This window comes from Tauraco erythrolophus, chromosome Z, assembly GCF_009769465.1.
Source record: "Tauraco erythrolophus isolate bTauEry1 chromosome Z, bTauEry1.pri, whole genome shotgun sequence".
NCBI classification, from domain to species: domain Eukaryota; kingdom Metazoa; phylum Chordata; class Aves; order Musophagiformes; family Musophagidae; genus Tauraco; species Tauraco erythrolophus.
The window spans coordinates 10,811,770-10,823,989 of record NC_141496.1 but is presented as its reverse complement, the minus strand read 5'-3'; the positions used below and the strand labels follow the sequence as shown (position 1 = coordinate 10,823,989).

The window sequence follows — 12,220 nt, the reverse complement described above, 5'->3', positions numbered from 1 at the left end:
TGCTCCCAGATCCATGCTCTAACATGAGTTTGGATCCTTGGTTTTTGCAACAAACCAGAAATAAGCTACAGAAAAAAAGCAGCGCGTTCCACCACTGCAGCTGCCCGCCTGGAGACCTCTGGCCATTCTGCCCAACACACAGTGTTCATGTATGTTTGCAGGAGAAGGCAGTGCCTGGACGGGCAGCATCCAGCGCATTCTTCATCTGCCAAAGCCACAAAGTGTGAGAGATGGGAACCATGACACTGGGAGTTACATTTGAGGGTTTTATTAGTTGTTCTTCTGCAGAATCAAAATATTTAGCAAATTACTTCAAAGATTCCTCAAGACTGCTGATATTTGATGTATTTAGAACTTGAACAATGTACAATGCAATACTCTGAACTATCAAAACCAACCCAAAACCTGATTTCTAGTACTAGATGCTATTACGTAATTCTATAGCAGTGTGAAAAAAACGGAACTAATGCAGTGAGTACATGTGTTTTAAAGAAAGTGCTTGAAAAAAACCTCCTGCATCACACTGAGTATTGTTTAAAACAAAAAGATAACTGATTTCCTAGCAGGGCATTGTCTTAAATATCCTACAAGCCTGGGGGATTAAGAATACCAAGCTTCAGCTCTCCACCATCAGGTTCAAGAACCAACACAAGCTGCAGGTCCAGGCAGAGTTCACAGCTTACCTGTTGCAAGAGAACTCACACACCACTCAGCATTGGATGCTCATGTCTGGCAGAAGTGATGGATGCACAGGTAAAAAAAAAAACAAACAAAACCCAACAAAAAACCACACACAAGAGGAACAGCTTCTCTCTTTATGCATAGCGACAGTTTCTGAACTAGTGTTTTACTAAGTTGCAGACTAACTTTCAACCAAAAAGTAAAACTCCATTGCACTAAAGGTCGAATTTAACCAGTTAATCTGGACTGTGACACAGTCAAGTAATTCAGTACAAGCAGACACCACAAAAGCAGCTTCAAAGAACCAAAGCATCCTAGTTTCAGAACCAACTTAGTATTCTTCTGTCTAACTCCAGTGCAACAGTGAGGGGGAGAAACCACTCCTGTCTCTACCTATGTACAATTCCAGTAGAGGTTGGGCAGTCTAAGCTCTCCGTGACCAAGCTGGAAAAAGGAAACTTAGGAAAGGACACTTAAAAAATTTAATTTAAGAAAGAAAGTTGGCTCTCAGTTGAAAGAGAAATGCTGGAGTGATGCACGCAGGCAGGCTTGCTCAGTCACTCTCCCATGTAAGCAAAAAGCTGGACTCCTTCCTGCCGAGAGCAAATCACACTGGATGTGAAGGTGGCCGGGCGGTCCTGCTCCACTGCATACCGAGAATCCAGGAATGTGTTTTCAGCTGGCTCCTGCACGGGCCATTAGATCTTCCAAAGCACTGTGTTGGTCGTTGTTATGCAATAGTAAGACCTCCTTAATGTCTTTTAGTTCAAAGCCCATTTCTTTAAATTGACTCATTAGTTGGAGAAGTTCTGTGATCTGAAAGACACAGACAGTCCATTGTTTGCAAGAGAAAAGAGAATCAGTGCTTGGTGGAGGTTCAGCACAGAGCCTGTCCTCAGCGCTCCGCACCCCACAGGGTGGATTCCTCCTCTGCAGGCAGAACCCATTCCAGCTCTGGACAAAGTCCACTCACACCAGAGCCAGCAGACCTCTGGGCGCAGCAGGGTAAGGAGCCCCGCCTTCAGTCCCTGGGTCCACCAGAGGCACCAAAGCTCAGTCTGTGGGGGTGTGTCTCCCAGTAGGAAATTTATCGGTCTGGCCCAGTTTGGGCTCCCAAAAATGCTGACTGATGGTACAGCACTCTCCAATCCAGCAGCCCCTAAAACTTCCTTCGACTAGGAACAGTACAGTTGCCCTTGCTATGAACTGGCTCTTCAGATCTAGGACAAACTTGGGGGACTAGGACAAACCCTACTGGACATGCTGTGTATGATACTATCGACATCAACCACGAATCCTCCTTGAGCTTTGGAAAAATAAAGTGACAAGGAGTGAACGAGCTCATCAGGCTTTTGCGAACCCTTTGCTGTTTACAGTGCCTCCGCTCCACTCGGAGGAAAGAAAAGCCCAAAACAACCAAGCAGGCTGAAAAGGACCATCATGAGATTAGCCATTTCCAATTTTGGGATTAAGCCAGTGGCAAATGTGTTTCCTGAACTTGGTCACTTCTCCCATCCTCACAGTTGTTCTTCTGTTTGCAAGCTCATCACTAAGTCCAACAAAGGCAAGGAGGCGCATATATATGTCTGGAGTGGGGGTTTGGGTTGCACCTCTGAAGATTTCATACAATAACTTGGCACACAAGAGGCTGGCAGACTTTAAAGGATACTGCTGTCCTCTGCCCTGGCTACCCACTCCTGCCTCTGTTCCTTTGGTGCTGGTAAAGCAGGCAGACAATGAACCAGACCCCAAAAACCTTATTTTCCAGCTTCTTCCAGTGTGCGTCCTAACTCAATTTGCTGAGCAGCCAGGGAGATGTGTTTGTGCAAGGGAGAAAATTCATGGCCAGGGCAGGCTGGCAGGGTTTGAAAGATAATTTGCTGCTTCTGAAATTAACTGTCTTTGTGCCGAGCACCTTGCCAACAAGAGACCCCTGGGTTCAAAACATTACAACCAGAATAAGCAGGGTCTTTAAAAAAATCCCATCCCCATAAAAATGCATGCAAGGGAGAGTAATAAAGCAGCGCAAAAGAATTCTAATACTTGAACACATATCCCCTTTATCACTGCAAAGATGTCCCTCAGCAGTCAGTTTTTTGAAACAAGGCAACATTACCATGAAAGCCAGAATTACACCAGTCAGAGGAACTGCTGCTGGAATTCCTCATCATGGTGCATTCTCTCCATTGCTTAGCACGCTGTGCCCTCACCTTCTCCTCTGGACATTGGTGCATTTCCAAAGCTGCTTCAACAAGAAGTGGGTCAAAGCCCTTCTCACAAAGCTGTCCATGTGCAAACAGGTAATCCAAAACCTGTGGGAAATGAAGGAGTTAAGTTTGCAGAGTGGCATTCGCAGCGTGTGGTTGATTATCATCTCTGTACTTGCAGAGGGGCCAAGTATGACTACCTCAGGCTCCATCAGGGACTCAATTAAAAGTCCTTCCTAGTACAGCTGAGATGGTCTTTATGCAAGAGCTTGTTCAGAGAAAACAGACGAGCCGTTCTGTCCTCCTGTGCTCTACCACCAGCTCTGAAAGTCATCTTCTGCTCTAGTCAGAACAGTCTCAGAAGCCCATCTTCAGACTTCTGTGCCTGATCACTGAGCAGAAGGCAAAGTTTAACTGCTTTTTATACTACAAGTTTTTAGAATGAAACTCAGGTCCCGCAGTCAAGTTGTGTCAGCTATCAGCTTCCTCTCAGACAGCCGCAGGAGCTGATGCAATCTGAAAGCAGTCAGCCTTCTAAGATCAGCTCAGCACACTGGTGAGCGAGCTGCAAATCCCGGCTCGCACACCCAGACAGACACCACTGCCAAGTTTCTTATCAGTCCTCAGCTTGGAGAGGTACAGGGAAAGGTCAGACAGGTAATGCTAGGCAGGAAAAAGAACGCAGCCTGCAAATACAGCAGGATTTAAAAATCGTCCTCCTAAGGGACGTCTTTGATACTACAGTTCACTCCAAGGCACAGCTTAAACCGCTCTCAGCGTGCAGGCAGTGGGCAAGCATTATCAGCTCCAAACAGAGGAGTCACTGGGACACCCCTTCTGCCCAGGTGCAGTCCCACCAGGCGATGCTCTGCGCAGCACGCAGCCTGCCTCGGGTCAGCATGGAAAGCCTGGCTGTGCTCCTCGCTTTAAAATGTTTGTCTGAAGCGGATACAAGACCCAGAGGCACGCTGCACTGTGCAGTGCTTCCCGCTGTGACATGGTTTCAGCACGCGTCTGAGGCAACGCAGGAAGCACCACAACCAAGCACACAGAAGAAAGTCGGTCAGCGGTGCCTTCTCAGGGTAAGGCTGCAGGGGCCAGCCTCTCTCTACGAGGAGAGACGTCAGCATCACAATCCCTTGTGCTGAGAACAAGGGAAGTCGGCAGCTTTTTTGTCACACAGTACTAAGCATACCATGGAGCCACGCTAAGCTTCCTTTGGATGGTTTTGTGGTTCCTGGGAAGACCTAGTACCTTTCCCAGGTTCACATGGAGCTCAGGGCCCATCCCAAGCTCAGGGCAGCTCTGATTCAGCACCCACAGGTGTGGCTGACTCAAGCAATCTCTCATCACAAACAAACATTCTTTTCTTTGGTTTTGGGAGCCTTTACTGCCAGGTGACAACTTCTCTAGCAGTTAATGTCACAGCAGCCACAGGCTGCAACCCCCTGTTGGAATAAAAGTATTTCCCCTGTCCCTTTGGAAACCCAAGGCTGTTTCTCAGCAGAATCAGCACCCAATCAAGGGCTTCTTTCCCATTGCGCAACATCTTACCTGGTCTATGTTCTGTCCCTTCTTCTTCATGGCTTTCAGGACGTTCTCAGGTGAGTACCCCATGTTGACGACCGTCTCTATGCACTGCCTCTCACTAGCGGAGAGGGCCTGCTGTAGCTCAGGAGCAGGGCTACCTGACTGCTTTGTGCAGCTGGTGTTATTGGGCACTTTAGACACTGGGAAATTTTGGTGCATTACCTAAAAGGGAAAACGCAGAGGCTGAGGTGACGGTCATCTGCATCCCCACATTCTGTTTCTGGCTAGTGCAGAACCAGGGTATTCCATGTATTTAATCTGAGAAACCGAGCAGTGCACACGGTCTGACTCCCATCATACTCTCTTTATCCTCGAAACAGCAATCAGTAATCCAGATGCTTCACAATATGCCCTCTCCTACAGGTGGGACCAAAACCCTTCAATACCCAACCTTTCCAACAGGGAAGGTCCTTATGATATAGCTAAACCATGTACCTCAGAGCAAGCATGGAGCCTGCTTCCTTCACCTCAAGTTTACTCATTGCCTATGATTTTCTGTACTCAAAGGAACACTATTGCTGGAGATTTCCAGAAACATGATCCAGTACCAGCACACTGGTATGTGGGAACTTACCACAGGGATTTCTGGTTCCTTGTTGTCTGGGTGTACCTGTTGGACAACACACGAATGATATGACTATCAACAGTACGCACTAGTGAGCAGAATTTGCTACAGCTAGGGCAGAAGGGGTTGACGGGAGAGGTCTTGGAGTAAGTCTACCATACTAGGGAGACCTGTGACCTAGACCAGGCTTCCACACGTGAGATGCAGACATTACGCAGCTGCATGTAGCTATACAATAGCCATCACAAGGATTGTTTCTTCTCTCAGCACTCTACAAATGGAGCATACCCCAAGGAGGATGCGTTCCCCCTCATAATAACTGTAAGCTTGTTTATTCCATCACTGTGACCGCTACATGTTCACACAGCTCACCGTAACACGCTGGCTCCTGTTCAGGCCTGAACGACTGTGATATTTTTGACGTCACTGCCTAGAGACTTCTCTTGACTTTTTGAGCATGACAAGGGGTGAGAGAAACATACAACCCTTTCCTAGTCTAAAGGCACTGCGTTCCACACACCACATATGAGCAATGTGACATGCTGGCTGAAAAGAGCATGTGATTTTTCTACCAACGCCCAACACTTGGTCACATTCCCAGTATGCCAACAAGGTTGGGTAACGCTCCCTGCTGTGCACCTGTTCCATTCCTGCAGACCCAGGCTGCCACAGGGCAGAACCAACCCACTGCTTTTTACTGCTTCGCCCAAGATAACAGCAGCGCAAAGGCAGAACTTTGCCCCACCAAATCTGCACATTTCAACTCATTCATTTAGAAGTCTTTCTGCATTTTAAATAGAATTAGAAAAGACTGCAGGAAATCACTGTGGACCAAAAGCCTCATTTTTTTTTTGCATTTTTTAATACCTGTTATGCCACATAGATTGCCTGAAAGCTTGTCTACTTTCAGAAAGGCCTTCTTTGGGCCCCAACTAAACAAGAAAAAACTGCTTATAGAAAACCAATTCTGATAAAATTTACTGGGATTTTGACAAATTCCATTTATTTGAAAAAAAAAAAAGCCCCCAACCACCACCAGGAGGTTTTGTTCTGTATTTCTGACCATTTTCCTCTCCAGGTAAGAATCTCCCTTCTAGGAGACGAAGCCTAAGAAATCGTATTCAGCCTGATGGACTGGTTTACCCAAGAATTTCTCCTCATGGTGGCAGAGTGGTTAAAAGTTCTCCGAATATACGCTCTCCAGGCGCTTTTGCCAAAGCAAAAAGCTACTAGAATATGGGATACACTGAAACGGGGGTCTGGAGTAGCCCTGAAATCAGCTGGTTATTAAACTTACGGATGCTGCTTTGTTATCAATGCTGCAGCCAGGAAAACCAAAACTGCTGCTGACACCAGAGACTCCAAGGTCTGAGAATACAAACTCCTCCTCCTCCATCTATTTGAGCTTCACAACCCATGCTTCTGGTCGGTGACTTCCAGCAGAGGAGGGAAACGCTTATTAAAGAAATTGCAGGGGACAAAGCTGGGAATGGTCACTCAGCAGCTGTGCTCCCTGACGAACTCGCTTTTCCATGCCCCTCAAGAAGCAGAGGTGCGTACTGAAAGCTCTGCACTTGCACACTGTGCCTACTTTCAGGGGCTCCATACAGAGGCCGGGAGCCCTGCCCGTAGCTGTGTGCCCTCACACATCGCGCTAGCGCAGCGCTGTATTCCCAACGGTCCACCAGGAGCGCCCCAGCCTCCTGCAACCAGAGATTTCTGTAAATAAAATGCATCATATTAACCACTTTTGTTTAATTCCAACAATTCCTATTGTCTTCACTAGTCATTTCTGCCTCTGACAGTGCTGCAAAAAGCAAATCAGTCAACTTAAAAAAAAAAAAGCAGGGATGGGACCACCCATGACAGAATCAGTGCAGCCTAAGAGAAATCGCAGGTTTACTTCCATCCAAAAAGTCCTAGATCCAATTCACTGGTAAAGCATAAACTCCAGTGGTAACTCCAAACCCAAAGTTACAATTTCTAGTCTCGTGAGAAAAAAAAATCATACATAAAATCACTGTGGAATTCACTGGGACAGACAATTGTCCTGAGGCTTTCTAAAAAGGCTCATTCTTGTGTAACCTTGCAGAAAAGGGTTTGACCCTTCTGCTGCCAAACACAGGGATGACTGTGACTTCTATCATTTTCATATTTTGATGATTTTTGTTACATTTCAATACTTTAGTTGCATTTACTTCAGTTTCCTGCAGCTCGGCTGTTATTTTCCAGCCACTGGGACCATACTGTGGAACCATGAAACACGTAAAGTCTGAAGTCTTGGAATTTAAAGAGAAAGAACTAGTTCTGTCAGCAAGCCTGTTTCTTGGATTGCTACTTCCAAAGCAGAAACAGTTTCAAATGAAGATCTTTATTTCTTCTGGTAATTCTATTTTTTTGTTTATCAGTTTGTCTCTTCCCTTACAGCACTCTTAAGAATATCTTTGCTCTTGTTCTTCAGTAAGTTTTAATCCAGAACAGAGATTTGAATAGTTACGAGCGAGAATTTGGCCATCTGAACTCCCATTTGCCTAGTTCTACGTGATCTTTCCTGTTAATCCCTAGAGACATGTCATACTCGGAGGTTTCTGCTCAGAGCTACAAGTGATCACACAATCGCCTCTCAAACCTGTGATGTGTAGCAGTGACCAGCTGCTCACTGCATTGCTGCTTCTGCCAAAGCTTACGGTACTGTATTTGTTCTAGAGACCAGTAACCTACTCTTCTGCTGCGCTCTGACAAATACACCAGAACACTATTTCACAATTAATAGTGCACTTAACTAAGCCGGAGAAGCGGTGAAAGAACAACAGGAGAGAAGCAGTGTTACGTGTTTGTGAGCACATGGTGCCACACAAAAACCGGCAGTATGCCAGTAAGACCACGGAACCACTGAAGCACCACTTATATTGGACAGAAGAAGCGAAATTATCTTGGATCCAGCTAGAGGATTTGACTACACAGCTTTCACTAGGTTTCATGCATCCTGGTGTCCAGATCTTCAGTTCTTTGGAAAAAAAAAGCCCACAAGCTTACTCAAAGCTCTGCTCTTACTCACAAACAGACAAACACAACAGTCAGTGTGAAGTTGTGTCCTTAAAGTAGTTGCCGAGGGGAGCCCCCCCCACCAAAAGCAGCATGGGGAGCACAAGTGGGCAGGATCGGTGAGGAAAGGGAGGGCACAGAGCGCGAGGCAGCAGCCAGGGCATGCTGCGGCAGCTTGGGCAGAAGGGCACACGGTTGCCCTGACAGCTCAAGGGGTGGGTTCAATCAGTGGCCATCACCCTCCCAGAAGGAGCTCAGCTGTGGTATCCACTCTGCAGAAAGCCAAGCCCTCTGCACTTAGCAGAAGGGATGTGGCAACACAGACAGAGCTCCCACAAAAACGTGCGGCTCTCCAGGTCCCAGGCTGCAGGGAGTGCCGGAGCCATTCACTGGTAAGAGACGGCAGTGGTGGGAACAGCCGTCTGAGCTGTGACCAGGTGCACGATCTGCTCAGCATGGTAGCAGAGCTGCAAGAGGAAGCAGAAGGGTCACGGAGCAACCAAGAGTCTGAGAAAAAGAGAGACTGGTGGAACTGTGCTCTGCCCAACCTGAGACAGGAACAGGAAGAGGCACCAAAAAAGTCCCAAGATGAAGGGGATTCTGTATCCTCCCCTCACCAGTCGGAGGGCAATGGCTTAAAGGAAAGGAGTGAATGGAGGCACATCCATGCTCAGGGCCACAGGTGAACCCTCTCCTTGCCCACCTCACCTTCCCAGGTGCCTCTGTACAACAGGTGTGAGGCTCTGGATGTGGAAGGCCCATCGATAGATGATGGTCCATCATCTACCAGAGGTGTTGCCAGGCTCAGAGAGGCCTACCCCTGTATTACGACCACCTTCATGAGGAAGAAGAGACATATTACAGTTGTAGGTGACTCCCATCTGAGGGGAACAGAGGGTCCGATATGCCGGACAGACCTTCCTCTTAGGAAAATCTGCTGCCTCCCTGGGGCCCGGGTTAGGGACATCGCCAGGAAACTGACCAGCCTGGTACAGCCCTTGGACTGTTACTCATTACTGCTCTTCCACATGGGTGGTGATGGAGCCATAACGTATAGTCCAAGGGCAATGAAAAGAGACTTCAGGGCCCTGGGATGGTTGGTAAGGGAATCTGGGGCACAGGTTATTTTTTCCTCTCTCCTTCCAGTTGCTGGCAGTGACATTGGAAGAAATAGATGTGCCCAGTCTATTAATACATGGCTCTGTGGCTGATGTCACCATCATAATTTTGGGTTTTTCGATAATAGGATGGCCTACATGGCACCAGGCTTGCTGAGGTCAGACAGAATTCACCTTTCTCAAAGAGGAACAAGGGTCTTTGTACATCAGCTGGCAGAGCTCAGTGACGGGGATTTAAACTAGACTTGAAGGGGGAGGAGGACAGTATCAGGCTTGTCTGGGACAAACGAAGAGCACCTGAAGAGCAGCAGAAGGGAATTCCAGCCACTCCAACCACTGAGTCAGCTTCATTGGAGACCCAGCTTAAATGCGTCTATGCAAACGCAGGTAGCACTGGGAATAAAGAAGAGGAGTTAGAGATGTGTGCATGCCTGCAGGGCTACGATCTCATTGGCATCACGGAGACTTAGTGGCATGGCTCCTACCGACAGAAGTGTTGGAATAGAAGCATACAGGCTCTTTGGGAAGGACAGGCAGGGGAGATAAGGATGAGGTGTCACGTCCTCTATGTCTCTCTCCAGCTGGAGTGCACAGAGCTCCACCTGGGGATGGATGAGGAGGTGACAGAGAGCTTAAAGGGAGGGCAGGAACAGATGACATCATAGTGGGGGTCCACCCGACCAGGAAGATCAAGTGGATGAGGCCCTCTATAGACTGATAGGAGCAGCCTCATGCTCACACGCCCTGGTCTGCATGGGGGACTTCAGTCACTCCAAAATCTGTTGGAGGGACAACACAGCAGGGCATAGGCAATCTGGGAGGTTCCTGGAATGCACTGATGATAACTTCCTTCTCCAAGTGATAGAGCAACCAATGAGGAGAGGTGCTATGCTGGACCTTGTTCTCACCAACAAGGAGGGGCAGGTCAGGGAACGTGAAGCTCAAGGGCAGCCTTGGCTGCAGTGAACGTGAAATGGTGGAATTCAAGATCCTCACAGCGGCAAGGAGAGCACCCAGCAAGGTCCCTACCCCAGTCTTCAGGAGAGCAGACTTTGGCCTCATCAGGGATCTGCTTGGTAGAGTGCAGTGGGATGAAGCCCTGGCGGGAAGAAGGGCCCAAGAAAGCTGGTTAATATTCAAGGATCACCTCCTCCATGCTCAGGAGAGATGCATACCAACAAAGATTAAGTCGGGCAAGAACGCCAGGAGGCCTGTATGGATGAACAAGGAGCTCCTGGACAAAAAGGAAGCCTACAGAGGGTGGAAGCAAGGACACGTAGCTTGGGAGGAATACAGAGAAATTGTCTGAGCAGCCAGGGATCAGGTTAGGAAGGCTAAAGCCCTGACAGAATTAAACCTGGGCAGGGACATCAAGGGCAAAAGAAAAGTGTCTATAGGTATGTCAGTGATAAAAGGAGGACTAGGGAAAATGTGGGCCCTCTCCAGAAGAAAACAGGACACATGGCTACCGGGGATACAGAGAAGGCTGAGATAATCAGTAACTTTTTTGCCTCAGCCTTCACTGGCAAGAGCTCCAGCTCCACAGCCCAAGTCACAGAAGGCAAAGGCAAGGACTGGGAGAATGAAGAAGCGCCCACTATAGGAGAAGATCAGGTTCAAGATCATCTAAAGAACCTGAAGGTGGACAAGTCCATGGGACCTGATGAGGTACATCCGCGGGTCCTGAGGGAACTAGTGGATGAAGTTGCTAAGCCACTATCCATCATATTTCAGAAGTTGTGGAAGTCTGGTGAAGTTCCCACTGGCTGGAAAAGGGGAAACATAGCCCCTATCTTTAAAAAGGGGCAGAAAGAAGACCTGCAGAACTACAGGCCAGTCAGTCTCACCTCTGTGCCTGGCAAGATCGTGAAGCAGATCCTCCTGGAAACTATCCAAAGGCACATGGAAAATAAGGAGGTGACTGGGGACAGCCAACAAGGCTTCACTAAGGGCAAATCCTGCCTGACTAATTTGGTGGCCTTCTATGACGAGGTTACAGCATTGACGGATAGGGGAAGAGCAACTGACATCGTCTACCTGGATTCAGGCAAAGTATTTGACACTGCATGACATTCTTGTCTCTAAATTGGAAAAACAAGGATTTGAAGGATGGACCACTCAGTGGATAAGGAATTGGCTGGACGGTCCCACTAAAAGAGTTGCAATGAGTGGCTCGATGTCCAAGCGGAGACCAGTGACAAGTGGTGTTCCTCAGGGGTCAGTACTGGGACCAGTGCTATTTAACATCTTCGTTGGTGACATGGACAGTGGGATTGAGTGCACCCTCAGCAAGTTTGCAGATGACACCAAGCTGTGTGGTGTTGTGGACATGCTGGAGGCAAGGGATGCCATTCAGAGGGATGGAGAGGTGGGCCTGTGAGAACCTCATGAAGTTCAACAAGGCCAAGTGCAAGGTCCTGCATATGGGTTGGTGCAATCCCAAGCACAAGTGCAGGCTGGGCAGAGAATGGATTGGCAGCAGCCCTGAGGAGGACAACTTGGAGCTGTTGGATGATGAGAAGCTCAACATGAACAAGTATGTTGACGGTATGGACATGGACCTGTTGCAATGGGTCCAGAAGGGGGCCATGAAGATGATTCAAGGGCTGGAGCACTTCTATGAAGACAGGCTACAAGAGTTGGAGCTGTTCAGCCTGGAGAAGAGTAGGCTCCAGGGAGACCTTCCAGCAGTCTTCCAGTTCTTAAAGGGGGCCTACAAGAAAGGTGGAGAGGGACTTTTCACAAGGACAAGAGGCAATGGCTTTAAACTGAAAGGGGGCAGATGTCAATGAGATCTAAGGAAGAACTTCTTCACTATGAGGGTGGTGAGGCACTGGAACAGGTTGTTCAGAGAATCTGTGGATGCCCCATCCCTGGAAGTGTCGAAGACCAGGCTGGATGAGGCTTTGAGCAACCTTATCAAAGTAGAAGGTGTCCCTGCCCATGGCAGGGGAATTGGAACTAGATGATCTTTAAGGTCCCTTTCAACCCAAAACATTCTATTATTCTATGCA

The 12,220-nt window shown here is 48.0% G+C and overlaps 1 protein-coding gene across 2 annotated transcripts in view; it reads right to left on the bottom strand.

The window, feature by feature from the left end:
* Positions 1 to 789: 789 nt before the first annotated feature.
* Positions 790 to 12,220, bottom strand: part of UBAP1 (ubiquitin associated protein 1) — a 47,083-nt gene continuing 35,652 nt past the window's right edge. The window contains exons 5-8 of one of the 2 annotated variants that reach the window (XM_086629182.1): positions 5,053 to 5,088; positions 4,443 to 4,640; positions 2,892 to 2,993; positions 790 to 1,497 (exon numbers count right to left, since the gene is read on the bottom strand). In XM_086629182.1, the coding sequence (XP_086485308.1) occupies positions 1,357 to 1,497; positions 2,892 to 2,993; positions 4,443 to 4,640; positions 5,053 to 5,088 (477 nt within the window). In that variant the 3' untranslated portion in view covers positions 790 to 1,356. The remainder of the gene's footprint in view (positions 1,498 to 2,891; positions 2,994 to 4,442; positions 4,641 to 5,052; positions 5,089 to 12,220) is intronic. The other variant, XM_086629183.1, reaches the window with a different exon arrangement.